The sequence below is a fragment of the Peromyscus maniculatus genome, chromosome 4 (genome assembly GCF_049852395.1).
Source record: "Peromyscus maniculatus bairdii isolate BWxNUB_F1_BW_parent chromosome 4, HU_Pman_BW_mat_3.1, whole genome shotgun sequence".
Classification (NCBI taxonomy): Eukaryota; Metazoa; Chordata; class Mammalia; order Rodentia; family Cricetidae; genus Peromyscus; species Peromyscus maniculatus.
Window position 1 is genome coordinate 66004869 of NC_134855.1, and position 20087 is coordinate 66024955.

The 20087-nt window shown below is 36.4% G+C and overlaps 1 protein-coding gene and 1 long non-coding RNA gene across 2 annotated transcripts; both read right to left on the reverse strand.

Moving 5' to 3' along the window:
• Nucleotides 1-1155: 1155 nt before the first annotated feature.
• LOC102920506 (olfactory receptor 4C15-like) lies at nt 1156-2088 on the reverse strand. Its single transcript, XM_006996952.4, has one exon. It carries the CDS (start codon nt 2086-2088, stop codon nt 1156-1158), a length of 933 nt encoding a protein of 310 aa, XP_006997014.2.
• Nucleotides 2089-2189: 101 nt separating this feature from the next.
• Nucleotides 2190-8295, reverse strand: LOC143272719 (uncharacterized). The gene is made up of 3 exons (XR_013050332.1): nt 7850-8295; nt 3233-3335; nt 2190-2373 (listed from the first exon to the last, which is right to left on the reverse strand). It is a non-coding gene; the product is annotated as an uncharacterized LOC143272719 (long non-coding RNA).
• Nucleotides 8296-20087: the final 11792 nt, after the last annotated feature.

The window sequence follows — 20087 nt, forward strand, 5'->3', positions numbered from 1 at the left end:
GTTTTTCATTTGTTTGTTTGTTTGTTTGGTTGGTTTTTCAAGATTGGGTTTCTCTGTGTAGCCCTGGCTGTCCTGGAACTGACTCTGTACGCCAGATTGGCCTCAAACTCACTGAGGTCTGCCTGCCTCTGCCTCCCAAGTAATGGTATTAAAGGTGTGTGCCAACAAAACCCAGCTTCTCTTCACAATTTCAAGACTATTTTTTAAAAAGGTATTGTAATATATAAATCCCTTTGCATAATTCCTTAGATTTTAAGAATATAGGGTCCAACTGACTTTAATTTTCTTCTTATTATTTCTTAAGACTTTATTTTTTCAAAAATATTTGAAAAACATAAAAGCATCCCACTCCATAATCAAGCAGATTCCAAATCAATACAACTCATGAGTTATGAAAAACTGTATAATTATGTTTGTGTTGTTGTATTTTTAGTTCTAATTCTGTCATGGACATTTTGTTTTTATTGATGGGAAAGTGCATAAAATACATTCAATATGAATACTAAAAATTTATTGTGAAGCTTCACTGCATCATTTCTGGATGTCAATTCAAAATGTATATGTTCATTGAAACTGACTTTAACTTGTATATGATCATCTGAGTATTCAGTGCATAGCAAAAGTGTGATCTCACAAATAGATTTCTCATATACAGTGTTAATGTGTTCTCTATAGAATAGAGGTGTATATTTTAATATGTGTAATTACAAAGAGCTTGCATAAGTAAGTGTGGATTTTCTATTCTTTACATTAAGCTTATGAAGTGTATTATTTGATTTGTTTGTAGAAGTTTATTGGATGCATGTATGTGTTTAACGTATGAGAACATGTAGGAAATGCTGGTACCAATGCACATGCCTGAAAAGCATTAAGGAGACATTGAACATTGTTTTCTATCACTCTCTACCTCATATCCTTGAGAAAGTGTCAGTGACTGAGGCTTGATCTAGGTGTGTTATTCAGAGATTCGATCTGTTGTTCAGTTCATCCATGGGACCTGTCTGGTTCTGATTCAGCAACAGTGGGTAAAAGATGATTTACCGTGTCTGACTTTGGACATGACTGCTAAGGATCTAAACAAAGGTCCTCATTATTATAAAGCAAGTACCTTTATCCACTGAGCCATCTCCTCAGTCATGTAAGTAAAATATTTTATTATTTATCAGAAACCACTATCAGCCTCCTCCTCATTTTCCTGATGGCATTTATCATTTCCTTATTCCTGAAAGTATAAACCATAGGATTGAGCAATGGTGTCAAGACATCTGTAAATACAAACACATTTTTCTCAAAAGAGAATGGAGATGTAGGTCGTGCATATATTAATATACAAGGAATAAAATAAAAAGCTACAACAGTAATATGGGATCCACAGGTGGATAGAGCCTTACGTCTCCCTTCAGAGCTGTGACCTCTCAGAGAGAACAAAATGACACCATAAGAAACAAGCAAAAAGGCGAATATGATGATGCAGAAAGACCCACTGTTGGCAAATACCAAAATGGCAAAAATGTGTGTGTCAGTGCAGGCAAGCTTCAGCAATGGGAACAAGTCGCATATGAAATGATCAATGACATTGGGTCCACAGAAGGGCAATTGCAAAGTGAAGGCAATTTGTATGATAGAATGTAAGAATCCTCCAGCCCAGGCCACCCCTACCAGAGTACCACAGAGCCTCCTGTTCATGATGAAAGAGTAGTGTAAGGGCTTGCAAATGGCCACATAGCGGTCATAGGCCATGGCTGCCAGAATGATGACTTCCATTGCAGCAAAAAAGTGCACAGCAAAGAGCTGTGTCATGCAACACTCAAAAGAGATGGTCTTCCTCTCATAAACCAAATCTACAATCATCTTTGGTGTGACAGCAGAAGAGACACATGCATCGAGGAAGGAGAGGAATGCCAAGAAGAAGTACATAGGGCAGCCTAGCAGTGCAGGGCTGTAGACAATGGTCACCACAATCATCACATTACCCACAAGAGTTGCAAGATAGACCAATAAAAATATAACAAATGATATTTTCTCAATTTGGGGGTTCTGTGAAAGCCCCAGGAGTATAAACTCATTGACAAAGCTCTGGTTATACATGATTCCCCTGAGGACTTTTAAAGAAAATTATATGAAATCTGTAATTATAAAAAAAAATATTTCTTACAATTTACAATAAAGCATCAATAATATGGTGCATATTTAGGTAAAATTATCTTGATTGATTTTATTACCATTCAGAACGGAGTAGTAGAAAGCTTTTTGCAAAAGTGGGAAATCATACCTTAACAATCAACCAAAGACTACAATTTATTAGTCACGTTTTGCCATCTGCATTGAATAAGATATGGCTGAGTCATCTGCAGTGATGAATTGAAGCACCATCTACCAATAGAAGAAGAGATAAAGTGTATTTGAAATCCATGACAACATTTTGAGTTTAGTTTCAAAGCACAATGTGTACTAGAATTCAAATCAAGTCATGTTTTTCATAACACAGAAAATTTTGTGTAGAGTAACTTCCATTAACATGATGCTAATGTAAAACTTGCTGAAACTTCATTTGAATCCATCAATTAACAGTGAGTACAAAACTTACAAAAATGATGTTGTTGTCTATAATGACTAAATAGAGTCAAAACTGAGCCTGGGCAGCACTAGGCCTCCTAGTCAAATATGTGACAAAGTAAAATTTTAACTACAGTTTTAAGTTCAAGGAAACAAGATGTTTAAACTTGGATTTTAAGAAACTCTAGGTCCACGTCCATGACATCTCCTGAGAATTAACAAGGTAAAGACTGAGATTTTTTAATTAAATAATGAGAATTTCAGAGTATATATGGTCTTTGTAGTCTCCCTCTGTCTATAAAGGTATCACATCTTATTCCATTGTCATGTGTGAATTATGCATTTTAATAAAAGTAACAAGGTAAATGATTGAGCATTAAAAGATGATCAATAAATCACCTGTATGAAAATTATATAGCTAAAGAGGAGAAATTAATTTTGAATATATTTTAGATTTCTGAGATTTTAATTACTTATAAAATATTTATGCAATTTGACTTTGTTTGAAAAATATAACTCTACAAAAATACTGTGACATTCATATAAATTTATTATAAAACATGTTCATAAACATATTACTTACTCATCTCTAATGAATAATAGGGGAAATAAATTTGACAATGTTAAAATGTTACTCATAGTATTGCCCTTACAATGCTAGGAGTAATCTACTCACTTGTAAACTCAGCTGCTTCATGTGGATCATCTAGACAAATATTCCAGCTCTTGAACATAATTTCCCCAGGAAGTCATGGCTTTAAATGTATTTCAATATTTTCCTAAATAAAACAAGAATGTTTTACTAAATATACTTTTCTATGAGGTTTGTATGAATATACATGCATATATATATAAACATGTATTTACATATCTGTTAATATATATGTGTGAGTAAGATACTAATGTATTTATACAGAGTAGAAGGAAAGTGGTGACTTTAACGACTGGTATTTACAATGAGCATGTACAATTGCAATTATGGAAGAAAAAGAGGAAGAAGGAGGAGGAGGAGGAGGAGGAGGAGGGGGAGGAAGAGGAGGAGGAAAAGGATCGGTAGAAAAAGAAGGAGAAGAAGGAAGAGGAGAAGAGGAAAAGGAAGAAGCAGAAGAAGAAATTTGCATACAAGCACTTTGGGAAAAAAAAAAACACTTCATGATGTTCCTAGGGTGATTCTTCACTAGTATCTATAATAAGAGCTCTGTTTCCAAGTATAAGTTACAAAGAAAAAAATTAATTTAAAAAAAAAACCCTACATGGTCACTGTGTCATTGGATTAGGCAGTAACCTTTCAAAATAGAGAAAGATGATCATCCTGTAAATTACCAGTTGTCATTCTGTGCTCAATCAGGGTGGATAAAGAACTGCTATGAATAAGGAAATCACTGGGCATGGAGTTCTTCCATGAAATATCCAAATGAAACTCAGAATGTCTTACCATGACAATACATGGAAATAAAAGTGAAATTCCTCCAGATTATTAATTTTTTTTCTTAGATCTACATCTTCACCTTTCTGTATAGGATGTGTCTGGTTAAATGTTGTTCCTAAAATTTAGTAAGTCTAGGGACATTCAAAGTTCTTTTTTGAAAATCGTATGAAAATAATACATAAGCCAAAATGTAGGAAGAGATGTTGCATCATGGAAAGAGTGAATTGAGACAATAATGCAGATCAGGGAAAATGATATCTAATTCTTGCTTTTTCATAGCCAAAACTGCTAAGTGTTTTTCTTTATATTTATTCACAATGTAAAAATACTAGGTTTTATAGGTTATGGTAGAATATAAAGGTGTGAAAACATAGAACAGACATTTGTTCTTAATCAGTGGTGAAATGTTAAGTTCTTGTCCTCACTCATAGACACTAATGTTTCAACAGCCTTCTACTACAAAAGACAAACAAATGAAAAAGAAATAAAACAAAAGATATCAACAAAACTGAGTGTGCGCTTCCAAGAGAAACAAAGGCCAATGATAACCTAAAAATTAAGTAAATGTTAGCTTAACCTTTTATCATTACTAAAATCACCCAGGTTGTCATTCTATAGAAAGCAACTCTAAAGTTTTTGTTACAAAGTCAATAATGGATAGCACACTGTAGTCCCTATGGTTTATCATTGGGAATTATGATTTTATATCATCTAGAATATAACAATCCTAAACAGAAGCTGTAGCCTAAATTTAATTCTACAAAATAAAAGACTAATAGTTGAAAATTGAGCTAAAAATGTATAAAATCTCTTGTTTAATTAACACTAATATATCCTTGCTTATTTCATAATCTTGCCAAATAAACTCTTATTAAAATACTGTAACAATGCCAACTGAAATAGTGAGTAATAACCTGAAACCCTCTGTCCTACTTACTCGTGTTAATCTAAAATAAGAGTAAATACAATGTTAAGTAGAAATCTAAATGCTGTTTTTACCCAGCTATGTGAGGATACAGGAGGAATTGGAAGCTGATAGATTAAAAAAATACATTATACACATGAAATTCTCAAATAATGAACAAAATATACTTTTTAAAAGCTAACAAAACAGCTTTATGTGTGAATAGCTATGTGACTGAACAGACTACCGGATTTCAGGATTTATGGCTCGTGGAAATAAATGGGTTTGACAAGGTTTGTTGCAGCCAGGTTGTACACAACATCACCAGTCTCCACTTCAGGGTCATGGTGTCACATTCTTGTGCCGCCTCGCCCAGCTGAGTTCATGGGCTTTAATCACATTCTAGAAACCATAATTCAAAAGTAACTTGGGACTATTGATGTCAACATTATTTTAAGCAGTGCCTAAACAGCCACACTAGGGTTAAATATTGAATCCATCAAAAAAATGTTTTTCTTATAATCATATTGCAAAGTATTTCAGTTACAATGAGATTTACCTATACAATATATTTAGAAAACATATTGGAAATTATTCCAGAATCCTATTTATAGTTCTGAAATAGTATTCCAGTTCCCAAATGGTAAAATGAAATTAGATAAGGAAATTTTACAATAAAATACTACACTGTCAAATAATTTAAATCTGTCAAAAATACTGAAGAGTAAGGAATATGGAAAAATTCATAAGGAATATAATGTGAACATAAGAACCTAACAATTCACTACCTTATGCTAGTATAAATAAAAGACTAAAATATGAAAGATAAAGAATTTTAGTAGTTTGTTAAGTGATAAAAGCAGGCAAAAATTGAGTGTCCATTCTTAGGAGTTAATACAATACAGAGTTTAGAAGGGAACAGTAAATATGATATACTTCATTTATTACAAATATTTTACCATTAAAAAATTACTTAACCTGGTTGATTTAGTCCAGGCAGGTCCAGTCCCCTCCTCCCAGGCTGAGCCAAGTGTCCCTGTATAAGCCCCAGGTTCCAAACAGCCAGCTCATGCACTGAGGACAGGTCCCAATCCCACTGCCTGGATGCCTCCCAAACAGATCAAGCTAATCAACTGTCTCACTTATCCAGGAGGAGATGGGAATGGGGGTGTGGGCTGGGGAGAAGGCCGGGGAGGGAGGGGAACAAGGTGGGAGAACAAGGGAATCTGTGGCTGATATGTAAAATTAAATTAAATTATAAAATAAAAATAAATTAATTAAAATTAAACATCAACTAAAGCCCACAAAACAGTTTTCCTTAAAATGATGACAAAGATGTGTGAGCTTTACAAATCATCCACCACATTAACAAAAATGGAAGTATGGGTTATGTAACACAGCATCATGTGGTTTTTCACTATAATCTTTCTATGAATGACCTTACCATTGACTCAACCCTTTCTCATTTCAAATGTTCTTTGATTTCAGACCCATATTCTCATGTGTGAACTAACACATTTTCTTTGCATTTCTCCTGAGATATTTCATCACCTTCTTTTCTCTAACAGTCATGCATTTGAAAATTCTATACCTATTCCTGACTTTGCTCAGGAACCTTCAGAGCAAGAACTATGGGCACTGAACCATTTCCTGAACAGTGATGTTGGGAAGGGTTCTCTGCAGCGCTACCAGCCACACAATCTACTATTTTCTTTCTATTCATTTTGTCAGGAAAGCTAATTATAGCACCAATGTATCTATAAATAGCAAACATTCATTGTTAACCGTGAAATATACAGAACACTCAAAACTATCAAATGTATGAGCAAAATGGTAATCATTATAAGTAATTACTTTAAAATATGTTTCAAATGAATAAATACTGACATTTAAAGGCATTAATAAATTAAAACCCATTTGAAATTGCCTCAATGTTAAGTTCCACAAATATATCATAGTATTGATCTAAGGTTATTATGTGCCAATAAAAGATTTCTTGTGTTTGAAGCTAAGCAAACTCCTCTCCATAACTCTGTAAAACATGCTTTTCAGATTTTTAAACATTTCTCTCTCTGTTCAGTGCTGCTCTGCTACATTTCTTAAATGTCTCAAATTTACTTATCTTTTATTTCTGGTATGTAGGGGAAGGAATTTTTCTCTGTCCCCTTCCTGTTGTTCCTGATTGGTTTCTAAAACTTCTTGGATGTTTTAGCAATTCAACTCATCTTAAAAGACAGGCCATGTCAGGATTACCAGCACTGATGAAATTCAGAGCGTCAACCACTCAAGTTTTCTGGAAAGTTCTGAGGTAGAAACCTTATGCATATTGAAACTTAGCTGGACACAGTCTCACTTTCTGACATCAAGTCCTTCTTTATAGCATGTGTTATTGTGCATTTGTGGAAATGATCTCAATGAAAATCTGAATTATAACAGTACTCCCATTCACTATGTTCCTAGTTTAAAAAAAAAAAAACTATATAAAACCACAGAGCATATAATCTTTCAAACCAAACATCACATTTTATATGTACTAATACATAAATGACCACATATTTAGAAAAATAAAATAGTATTGGAGGGGGGATGGAGGGAAGAAGGGAATTAAGAAAGGGACCAAGGAAGAAAGGAAACAAAGAAGGACGAAAGGTGGTTATCCCCCAGCAAGTGCTATTTGAGCACTGTGGACATTTGAGCAATTATTAATGTTGAAGTGTTGTGCTCTTGGCTCCTCATGTAGTTTTATTTGCTACTGGAACCATTGACTTAGGTCACATAATGATGAATTTAAGGAATCTGAGTATCAGAATTTATGCAAACCTCTCAAGAACAGGTAGTTATGTAGTGAAAGCCCCATGGTTCTATTAAAGTGTAACCTGTCAACAATATCGAAGATTTAAATCAATATCTCAAGTTGGACTTATATCTAAAAATACAAAGGTGGGCCCTATGAGTCTCACCTTATATCAGTTCTGGAAATACTATGAAGATATATGTTTTGTATTCTCTCTGGTACAGTGTCCATCAGTCTTGACTGAAATTCTCTGTGGTTTCCATCTCTTCCACCCACATCTAAGTGAGAGCAAGAGAACAGCTCCCTCTGTGAGAGGAGAACATCACCTCTGCTTCTCAGATGCGTTCATTGTGGCTGATGTGCAAAACCTAAATGAAGGAACCAAAACTCTTTCATCACTGTATGCAGAACTTAAAGATGTTTCCTCAAGACATCATGAATTTGTGAGTGATTCTTAGTTCCCTTGGGGTTTATAAATGCCTCTTCTCATGGGATTCTAAGACACACTTTTTTGCATGTTTACATTTATAACAGTATTCATAATCCTTTTATGTTCATCCAATCTTAGTTGTATATATTTTTAAAATTTCATTAATATTGTGTTTTCTTAGGCTTTTGTGTACCATCTTTTTCAAACAAAATAAAAAATTTATAATGGATGGAATACAGTGTCTTTGTGCAGTTTTTAACCAGAATTACTTCTGTCACAAGGAATTTTTTAATCAATCTCTCAGGAAAATGTTTACTGTTTTGGGAAAAGTAAGTTTTTCTTTAAACCCAAAAAATCATACATATATACATACATATGATTATTTTATAAATATAAGCAATAGTAATAATAGAAATATTTTATTGTCTCTAAGAATTTTTTGTTTTATTTTTATTAATTTTGACAATATCATATGTGTTCACATGTATTATGATCATATTGACCACATAACTTTTTTTTTTACAACAGCTAAATGCTATCAGTGTATATTCATTATATTAACACTTCAATGTTGCTTTATCTCTGGAGTATTTCATTACAAAAACTGTGGGAAAAACAGAACAAAACCTTCAATGGATTATCTTGGCTCCAAAACAGTCTGACAGGAGGGATTAGGGAAGTTATTAAATTTTCTAAATCTTATTTTTCTGATTTCTAAAATTAAGATAAATCTTTTACATTCCAAAGTGGGTTACTTTGGTCATTAAGTTAGACCTACTGACCTTTTGCTTCAAGTTTTATTTCAGTTTGTGTTTTCTTCAGAATTTCTATTGCATTACTGAATTCTATATTCATATCCTGAACTGTTTTCCTTATTTCTCTCAACTCTTCATGTTTTCTTAGGTTCCTTTTTGGCATTTATTTGTATTCTTTTTGAGTTCCTTGAACATATTAATAATTACTATTTTTGGTTCATTGTCATATATTACTCAAGTTGCTTACTGTGCTGGATAGTTTTATGTCAACTTGATACAAGCTAGCGTTATCTGAAAGAGTAATAACTCAGTTAAGAAAATGCCTCTATAAGATCAGGCAATAGGCAAGCATGTAGGGCATTTTCTTAATTAGTGAGTGATGGGGGAGGACCCAGCCCAATTGAATGTAGGTAGTGCTGTCCCTGGGCTGGTGGTCCTGAATTCTATGACCTTAGCAAAGATTTCTATTCCTGAAGGATATGGAGCCTGAACTGGCCATCTTCAGTAACCACAGCCACAACCTGTCCTGCCTAAAAGATGCTCTGAGGCAATATGGTCCAGAACTTGTGGGAGTGGCCATCCAATGACTGGTCTAACTTGAGGCCCATACTATGACAGGGAGCCCATGCCCCATACTGCCTAGATGGTCAGGTTCTGAAAGCTGGATGATTCTGAAACCTAGGGTAGAAGCAAATATGGTTGAAAAAAAAAGTCAATGAAAGGGTTCCTAATGATATTCTGCTATACTGATAGAATTAGTGCCTAGTCCAATTGTTATCAGCTTCCTCCAACAGCTGATGAAAATAAATACAGAAACTCACAGCCAGACAAACCCCACAGAAGAGTGGAAGTAAAAAGGATTGTATGATCCAGAGGAGTCAAGGACACCAGGAAAACACAGCCCACAGAATCAACTAAGTAGGACTCAAAGGTGCTCACAGAAACTGAAGTGGCAACCACAGAGCCTGCATGGGATGTTAGGCTCTGCATACATGCTGTGGTTGTATAGCTTGGGGTTTTTGTTGGACTCCTAACAATGGGAGTGGGGATGTCTATGACACTTTTGCCTGCTCGTGGGATATTTTACCTCCTACTGGGTTGCTTCATCTAGACTCGATATGACTGGTTATGACTAGTCTTATTGCATCTTGTTATGCCATGTTCAGTTAATATCACTGGGATGCCTGCTGTTTTCTGAAGGGAAACAGAGGAGCATTGGTGTAGCAGGAATCTTAAAAGTTCTTATTAATAAAATCAAACCTGAAACCAGGTATTGGAATAAATGCTGGAAGATCAGAGAAGCAGAACAAGCCACAGCCACCTCACCTTGCCAATTCCTCAGTTGATCCTGTTTTCTCAGACTGGAAGCCTCTCAGTCCTCACCCAGAGTGAATCTCAGCTGAACTCTTGCTCAAAATCCTAAAAGCTTAACCAACTCTAGTTCCTGGTCGGTCCTCAGGCCTTATATACCTTTCTGCTTTCTGCCATCACTTCCTGGGATTAAAGGTGTGAGTCACCATGCCTGGCTGTCTCCAGTGTGACTTTGGACTCACAGAGATCCAGATGGATCTCTGCCTCTGGAATGCTAAGGATTAAAGGCATGTGTGCCACCATTTTCTGGCCTCTATGTCTAGTGGCTGTTCTGTTCTCTGACCCCAGATAAGTTTATTAGGGTGCACAATATTTTGGGGAACACAATATCACCACATTTTCCCTTTCCTGTCTAAAATTTAAAAAAGCTTATAACTAATACAAGAAAAACTATATCCAATAAGTATATACAATATATACAGTCAAGAATTACATTAACAATGTCTAGTTCATTAACATTTGACAGATTCAGACAAAAATTTTCATTACTTATCCTATTTAAAAGAAGTAGTTCCAGGGCTGGAGAGATGGCTCAGAGGTTAAGAGCACTGCTTGCTCTTCCAAAGGTCCTGAGTTCAATTCCCAGCAACCACATGGTGGCTTACAGCCATCTGTAGTGAGATCTGGTGCCCTCTTCTGGCCTTCAGGGATACGTGCAGACAGAACAGTGTATACATAATAAATAAATAAATCTTTTTTTTTTTTTTAAAAAAGAAGTAGTTCCTTTTTAAAAGTAGATTCAATAACCTCCCTTTTTATATTATATCCACATTCTCTCTTTTTCTTTTCATAATAGAGTCAATAATCTACCTTTTGTCATTTTTCTATCTTCCCCTATTTCTTTTTAGAGTAGATTCAATGATCTACCCATTTATCCTATTATTTCTTTATTTTTTTCTCAGAGTAGAGTCAATGATCTACCTCATATCTATATTCTCTTTTTTCTTTTTCTTTTTTTTTCAAACAAAAACTCTGAATCTAATCTCCTTGTTCAGCTTTTTTTCCTGACCATTAACAATTAACAACTTGTAACTAACCATCATAAACAATGACAATTATCCATAAGTCGGGGAAAAACATCTTTAGGGAATTCTGAAAAGAAAATTTTTGGGTTAACTGTCAAGTCCTGAGAGAGCTAGTTATATCATTTGTCTAGTTTCTGCATAATGGGAAAATATAGGGCTTGTCTCAAGTCCTTGCTGGAGTAGTCTATGAATCTGGATCGTCTCAGCTAGCCATCTTGAAATTGTCCTGAGCAGTTTATATTCCAAAGTCAATCTTTCCATGGTGTTAATCAGCTTAATGGTTTTACCATAGTCCATGTAGAATCATCTTTGTGGGGTCCTATCATTGTTTTGAAGATTTCAAAGTTGCTGTTAGGCATGGTCATGGTTCCCTTTAGAATTTTTTTTTTTTTTGTGTGTGTGTGTGTGTGTGTGTGTGCCTCCTCTGTGGTTTGGAGAAATCACAGTCTGATAAATGTCTGTCTCTCAGAACCATGAATGTTCTTCCCTAGAAGAGAATATCTTCACAGCAATTTCTTCCCACGATTTGTCTCGCCAAACTTCTCCAAACTGACCTTTGCTGATGCTTTCTTGTAATACAATGGTCCTGTCAATTCTTCTCTGAACAAGCAGCAGTAAAGCCTTCATCCCAGGTAGCAGCATTTTTGTTTAATTTTTATTAATTTTGACAATTCATATGTGTTCACACGTATTATGATCATATCGACCACATAACTGTCTCTTCTTCCCGTCTATAGATCTCCTTCAAGTAGTCCCCTCTTATATTTATATGTCTTCATTGACCAATGAATTATTTGTGGTTGCTCATATGAGCATGAATAGAAAGTTATTCTTGGATCATTGGAAACTTACTGGTAGCTACACACACGTAGCTGTCTTTAATAACAACCTTTAAATTCAGCATGGGTGGAAATTCATGGATCCTTCCCCTATTCCTAACAGAATTTTGAAGGACTAATCTTGTGCCAGTGTTGTACAGGTAATCACAACCTGATGCCTGTTAAGGATTAAAATGGCCATATCACACCTAGCAGACAATGTATCATAGTATGCCTCCCTACCCACTAGGTCTTATATTCTGTGTTGTCCTCTATTTAGAGCTATTTCTTGATCTATGGAGTGTTGAAATAGCTGTCCTGTTTAGGGATGATTACTAAACACTTATTCTCAGTACATAGTTGAAAATCTCAGCATTAACCCCCACAAAAAAAAGGCTTCTCTGTCAAATACTGAAAATGGTTGTGAGACAGAAATATGGATATTTAGAATGCATTTTGATACCTTGTTCATTTAGAGGAATAGAAGAAGTTTCTCCATAAGGGCCCATGACTTCAATAGGTATTTGACAAACTTTCCATTAAAAATTTATATTGCCTCTTGCAGCACATGATTCAAATCCAATCTTGTAGTAATTGATGACCCTCCAAATAGTTATGGCACTATTGCACCAACAGGCATAGCCTCCTTGACACCTCCGTGTTGTAGCACTTATAGTCCAAGGCTAGGGATGACATTGGATGTCTCTTCTCTTAAACCCCACATAGTGCCTTCTGAAACAACTAGCCAGTAGAAAGGACTTCTCACAGGACCTCTTAGTTTTGAGCTCTGTGAAATAAACTATGTCACATATTTCAAACATACAATGGCATAGAGCCTATCTTCCCATTCCAAAGGGGACACAGCAAGGGAAGAGATCACCAGACAAAACAAAAACAGCAGAATAAGCACAGAATCCTGGGTATCCATATCTTGAGGTATCTGGAAAATGTGATGATCATCTGGGTTCTAAAAATATTGTCTCCTACCCTGTCAGCAATGTCTCTTTGCTCTGACATGTACAATACAATAGGAATTCTATTTCAGTCATCATGTATACAAAAATCAATACCATGTTGACAATACTGCTGTGGATATTGCTTTATATAAATAAAACACTGACGGCCAGTGACCAGGTAGGAAGTAGGTTGCCAGGCAGGAAGTAGGTGGGACAAGGAGAGAGGAGAATTCTGGGAAGCGGAAGGCTGAGGAGGGAGACACTGCAGCCACCGCCAGGAGAAGCAGCATGTAAAGACACCCGTAAGCCACCAGCCACATGGCAAGGTATAGATTTATAAAAATGGGTTAATTTAAGATATAAGAACAGTTAGCAAGAAGCCTGCGATGGCCATACAGTTTATAAGTATTATAAGCGTCTGAGTGATTATTTTATAAGTGGATTGTGGGACTACGGGGCTTGGGGAACCTGGAGAGAAGCTCTACAGCAACACAATACTTTAAATGTTTTCTACCAGCTTGAAATATACCCTTATATCCCTTTTCTAGAGTTTGAAATCTTCTGTATGCTACCCTTGTGAATGTTCATAGGCAGTTATTTCTTAGAAAAGTGATTCCTGGTTATCCTTTACTTCACATCTAATATCTACTTATGAGTGAGCACGTACCATATTCGTCTTTCTGGGTCTGGGTTACCTCATTCAGGATGTTTTTTTTTTTCTAGTTCCATCCATTTGCCTAAAAAATTCAGGATTTCATTGTTTTTTATCATTGAATAATACTCCATTGTGCAAATATACCACATTTTCTTTATCCATTCTTAGGTTGAGGAGCATCTAGGTTGTTTCTGGGTTCTGGTTATTATGAATAATGCTGCTATGAACATGGTTGAACAAGTGTCCTTGTAGTATGATTGTGCATTCTTTGGGTATATGCCCAAGAGTGGTATTGTTGGGTATTAAGAAGATTGATTCTCCATTTTCTGAGAAACCACTGTAGTGATTTCTAAAGTGGCTGTACAAGTTTGTACTCCACAACTCCAGAGAAGGTAGATAATAATAAGGATCCTAAGAGGGACATGCATGGATCACCGTGGGAAGGTGGAAGAGATAGGATCTCCTGGGTAAACTGGGAGTATGTTCAGGGGCCAGGGAGTGACGGGGATGAGAACATGAGGTAAGGGGATGGTCAAGTTGGGAGAGGGAGAGAAGGAGAGCAAAGTAAGAGATACCTTGATAGAGAGAGCCATTATGAGGTTAGGGAGAAACCTGGTACGTGGGAAATTCCCAGGAATCCACAAGTATGACCCCAGCTAAGACTCCTAACAATAGTGGAGAGGGTGCCTGAACTGGCCTTCCCCTGTAATCAGGTTGATCACTACCCTAATTATCATCATAGAACCTTCACCCAGTAACTGACGAAAGCAGATGCAGAGATCCACAGCCAAACACTGGGCCAAGCTCCTGAAGTCCATTTGAAGAGAGGGAAGACGGATTACATGAGCAAGAGGGTCAAGATCATGATGGGGAAACCAACAGAGACAAGTGATCTGGGCAAGTGGGAGCTCACAGACTCTGAACTGACAGCTGGGGAACATGCATGGGACCAAACTAAGTCCTCTGAATGTGGGTGACAGTTGTGTGGCTTTGGCACTTTGTGGGGCCCCTAGGAGTGGGAAGAGAATTTACCCTTACTGCACAAACTGGCGTTTTGTGGCCCATTTCCTATGGAGGGATACCTTGACCAGCCTTGATGCAGTGGGGAGGGACTTGGTCCTGCCTCAACTTAATATGCCAGACTTTGTTGACTCTCCAGTGGAGACCTCACCCTCTCTGAAGAGTGGATGGGGGATGGAGGATGGAAGAGGTGAACGGATGAGAAAGAGGAGGTGAGGTAGAGAGAACTGTGGTTGGTATATAAAATGGAAATTAAAAACTTTTAAATAAAAAAATCTATAACAGAGAATACCTGAATGAAAAAAAGTGATTCCTTCAGCTACATTTTCACTCAGTTCATGTTCTCTCCTATCAGATAGATTCACATTTCATGAGGCAGGTCATTTTGATGGGTGGGGTTTTGCCTTCAGGATTTGTTTTCTATTATTCTAGTGCAGAGCAGAGGTTTTCTTTGGAAGAGAGACTTTTTTTTTTCTACAAACGCCTTATCAAATAATTTAACTTGCTCAAATTCTTCTCACCCTCCTGGCAATCTGGATATTTTTAAATAATCTTTCTGCCCATAGTTTGCTTTTTAAAAAATACTTAGGAAATGAACAGATACAGTAAAAAGTAACCATAGCAAAGACGCAATGTTCCCCTGTACTGAAATTTCCTCTGCTGAATAAACTAAACTATCATCTTAAATTTCAAATTCACTCACGTTCTCAGGACACAGGCACTATGAAGTCAGATTCTTGAAAAATGTGTCACACAAATGGATATCAATACAGTTTCTGACTGAGTTTTTATATGACTATAGAAGCCAGTCTATCATGATCCACATTTCTTTCTACATTCTGTTGTCTAAGCTAACACAAGAATGTTCCATTAAACACTGCCTCCAATATGGTAAGTCTTTTCTAGGAAAATATACCAAACTCTTCCATATTGAAGCCACAATTCCATTTGAAAGGTCCAAACACACACTGTCTATTTTTATCAGAACAATTGCCCCACTTCTTGTATCAATCTTACCTGTTCCTTGTTTCATTGCTGCAACAGGATTCTTGAAAACAGCATGTCTTATAGGGAAGGGTTTATTTCAGCACAGCCTCATCAATGAGATAAATGAAGAGAAGTGCTCACTAGCTTTTCTTGAGCCTGACCTCATCAATAAAATTTCTCACATGAGTTTCTGGAAGCTTGTCTCCTAAGTGATCCCAGATCGTATGAAATTAACAATAAAGACTACCTGTCATTCTACATAAACATTTATTTGCCTTGCTTCCTTGCTTTTTCTAAAACATCAAGCACTGTATTGAATCCAAGTGTAAAGAGTGGACGACATTATCTTGTTTCTGATTTTGATCTGGATGCTTAAAGTTTTCACTTCTTTAAGAAGCTTCATGTAGAGAATTCATAACTCTTTTGCCACTTTTTAGAAACGGCTCACTCTCACACAGATTTGCCTGGAACTTACAGTAACTTTCCCAGACCAGCCTCTTGGGTTGTCAGATTGAAATAAAGATTTATTGCTATTTCTAATAATAATTTAAATACTTAAATACACTGAAGGAAAATTTTACCTTTCATCTTATCTGTTAGATGACATGAATGCATGTTTACTGTTGAAGAACAGAGTCTATATAAGTAATGTGTGTATGTGAATGTAAGCAAACATGCACAAGCCAGAGGTCAATGTTTTGATGTCCGCTTTTCTTCCTCTACAGAATTTTTGAGCCAGATTCTGTCACTGAACCTGGGGCTCATTAAGGAGGCTAGACTGACTGGCCACTGAGTTCTCCCACTCTCATGCCTTCACCTCCCCAATACTTAAATTACTGTGTTATAGGCATTGACCATCACTTCCGGCTTCTTAGTGAGTTCTAGCTCTTTTTGTAACAACTATTTTTATAACCGAACTGTCATCTCACCTATCAAGTTTTATTTTGTTTTGCATATTTACTGAGGTTGTTTTGTGCTTTGACTTTTTTATAAGTTGTATGTTTACTAAAGTCAGAGAATGAAGTGGATATGAAAATAATAATAATATCTTAAAGAATAGCCAAAAAGGAAGAAATTGTCACAGGCTCTGAGAGAATAAAATGTAGAAATTGAAGATGAGCAAAGATCCCTTATGGTGGTATTCTATTTGTACTGAAATGTGATTTTAATTGTATGTTAATAAATAAAGTTGCCTGGGGGTCAGAGCTATTAGAGCCATAGAAAGAGCGTGGTGGTGGTGGCGCATGCCTTTCATCCCATAGATCTCTGTGTGTTCATGGATACCGCCAGCATTAGAGACATAAGCCTTTAAGACCTAGAGGGCTGTACTTACAGGCAGTGACGAGGCAGTCATGTGTTTGGGTTTACAACCAATGAGAAGGCAGAACAGAAAGATTATTTAAAGACATACAGATAGGAAATAGCTTTCTTTCGGAGAGCTAGGACCACCGCAGGAGGAAGGGTGAGATTTTAGCTCTGAGCTCTCACCTCTTGGCTTTCTCTTTTACATTGGTTCTGTGTTTCTTATTTAATAAGATGGTTGGTTACATCTATAATCCCACCCATAGTAGGGATAAGAATTCAGAGATAGATGGGGGAGGATATATATATATATATATATATATATATATATATATATATATATGTGTGTGTGTGTGTGTGTGTGTGTGTGTGTGTGTGTGTGTGTGTGTGTATTTGGTATTCTGTATGCCTGCATGGGCATCTATTTATTTACATTTGAGAAATTTTCAAAGAACATTTTTATACATGAAAAAGAAAATGACAAAACAATTTTGAGCAAATCAGTATTTTAATCTGATGAATGTTTTAAGTATTTTATGAATCATTTCATTACTTTTGTTGTTTCTGTTCAAGTGTAAGTATGACTTTGAACTATTTGCTAATTTTATACATGCATATGCGTTTGATCACATCCATGCCTTCTAATTTCTCCTTTACCACCCCTATAACATATTTCTCCTACTTTCATATGCTCTGTTCAACAACACATGGCACACACTTAGTGTTGTATATGTGTAAATGTGTTAATGACCATCTTCTGGGGCATGCTCAGTCTTACAGAGGCCTTTAGTATACCTAAAGGTAACTAGCTCTCTCTTCTTCCCACAGTATCCATCTGTTGCCAGTGGTTCCTCAGTTAAGGATGGAACTTCATGATGTCCTCCTTCATCCAGATTGGGAGACTGAATGGATTACTCCTTTCAGATGTTATGCATGTAATTAAAGCCTCTTTGGTTTCATGTGTACAACAGCTCTGTTGTGTCTTGTAAATACTCTCACCAGAGAAATTTAGTATGTGTTAACTCCTTTTAAAATCATGTATGTGTATGTTTTAAGAATTTCCCGCAGTACTAGGCTTCTGTTTTCTTCAAAAGTCGGTAGTGTTAGTTATCTTTATCCACATTCTTTCCTGCTGTTGTTTGCTTTTTTGTGTGTTTCATTATTCATTTGTTCAATGCTTTATATTATGTATTTCTTAAAATGTATTTGAGGTGGTTATCTTTCTCTGCTGATTGAAGTATTGATTTCAGCATTATAGGCTTAGCAATCATCATTTTTCATCTGTTTTAATCATGGGAAGATTTTATTTCTTCTTCAATTTTAATGGATTGTTTTTCTGGGTAGGGTGCTCCAGTTTGACAGTTGTGATCTTTTATAATTTGGAACAAATCCTTCAGACCCTTCTAGCTTTATAGGATTTTGTTCAATAGTCTAGTGTTATTCTGATAAGCCTGTTTTTATAAATGCTATGAATTTTATCTCTTGCAACTTTTAATACCCTTTCATTATTCTGTGTCTTTTATGTTTTAAACTAAAATACATTGTAGAGAGTGCCAATTCAGGACCTATTTGGTGTTCTGTATGCCTGCATGGGCATCTATTTATCTACATTTGAGAAATTTTCTTCTATGATTTTATTGAAAATATTCTCCATGTCTTCACTATTATCTTCTTCTATGCCATAATTTGAAGTTTAGGCCTTTTCATCATTTCCAAAAACTCTGAAATATTCTGCTCATATTTTTATTTATTTATTTTTAATATATTTTTATTTTATAATTAATTTAAGTTTACATATCAGCCACAGATTTCCCTGTCCTCCCTCCTCCGCCCCCCAACCATCCCCCATCCCCACCTCCTCCAGGGCAAGGTCCACCCTGGGGAGTCAGCCCAGCCTGGTAGATTCAGTTGAGGCAGGTCCAGTCCTCTCTTCCCTGCACCAAGGCTGAGCAAAGTGTCTCAGCATAGGCGCTAGGTTCCAAAAAGGCAGCTCATGCACCAAGGACAGCTCCCAGTCCCACTGCCTGGAGGCCTCCTAAACAGTTCAAGTTCATCATCTGTCTCACTTATTCCTAGGGCCTGGTCCAGTTCCACTGGGGCTCCTCAGCTATTGGTTCACAGTTCATGTGTTTCTGCTAGTTTGGCTATTTTTTCCTATGCTTTTTCCAATCATGCTCTCGATATCTCTTGTTCATATACTCCCTCCTCTCTCTCATCAATTGAACTCCTGGAGCTCCACCTGGGGCTTGGTCATGGATCTCTGCATCTGCTTCCATCAGTCACTAGATGAGAGTTCTATCATGGCAGTTAGGGTGTTTGGCCAACTGATCACCATAGTAGTTCAGCCCAGGCACTCTCTCAACCATTGCCAGTAGTCTATAGTGGAGGTATCTTTGTGGATTTCTGGGGCCCTCTCTAGCACTCTGCTTCTTCCTATTCCCAACAGTCCAATTAAAAAATGGGCTATAGAGCTAAACAGAGAATTCTCAACAGAAGAAGCTCAAATGGCTGAAAGACATTTAAGGAATTGCTCAACGTCCTTAATCATCAGGGAAATGCAAATCAAAATGACTCTGAGATACCATCTTACACCCATCAGAATGGCTAATATAAAAAACACTGAAGACAGCTTATGTTGGGAAGGATGTGGAGCAAGGGGAACACTACTACACTGTTGGTGGGAATGCAAACTTGTGGAAATCAATATGGCACTTTCTTAAAAAATTGGGAATCAATCTCCCTCAAGACCCAGCTATACCACTCTCGGGCAAATACCCAAGGAATGCTCAATCATACCATAAGGACACATGCTCAACTATGTTCATATCAGCATTATTTGTAATAATCAGAACCTGGAAACAACCTAGATGCCCTTCAACTGAAGAATGGATAAATAAAATGTGGTACATATATCCAAATCGAGTACTACTCAGCAGAGAAAACAATGGCATCATGAGGTTTGCAGGCCAATGGATGGAACTAGAAAATATCATCCTGAGTGAGGTAACCCAGACTCAGAAAGACAAACATGGTATGTACTCACTCATAAGCTAGATGTAAAGCAAAGGATAACCAGACAGAAACT

Coding starts and splice junctions, on each gene's coding strand:
- LOC102920506 (XM_006996952.4), bottom strand. CDS start 2,088: ATGTATAACCAGAGCTTTGTCAATGAGTTTATACTCCTGGGGCTTTCA.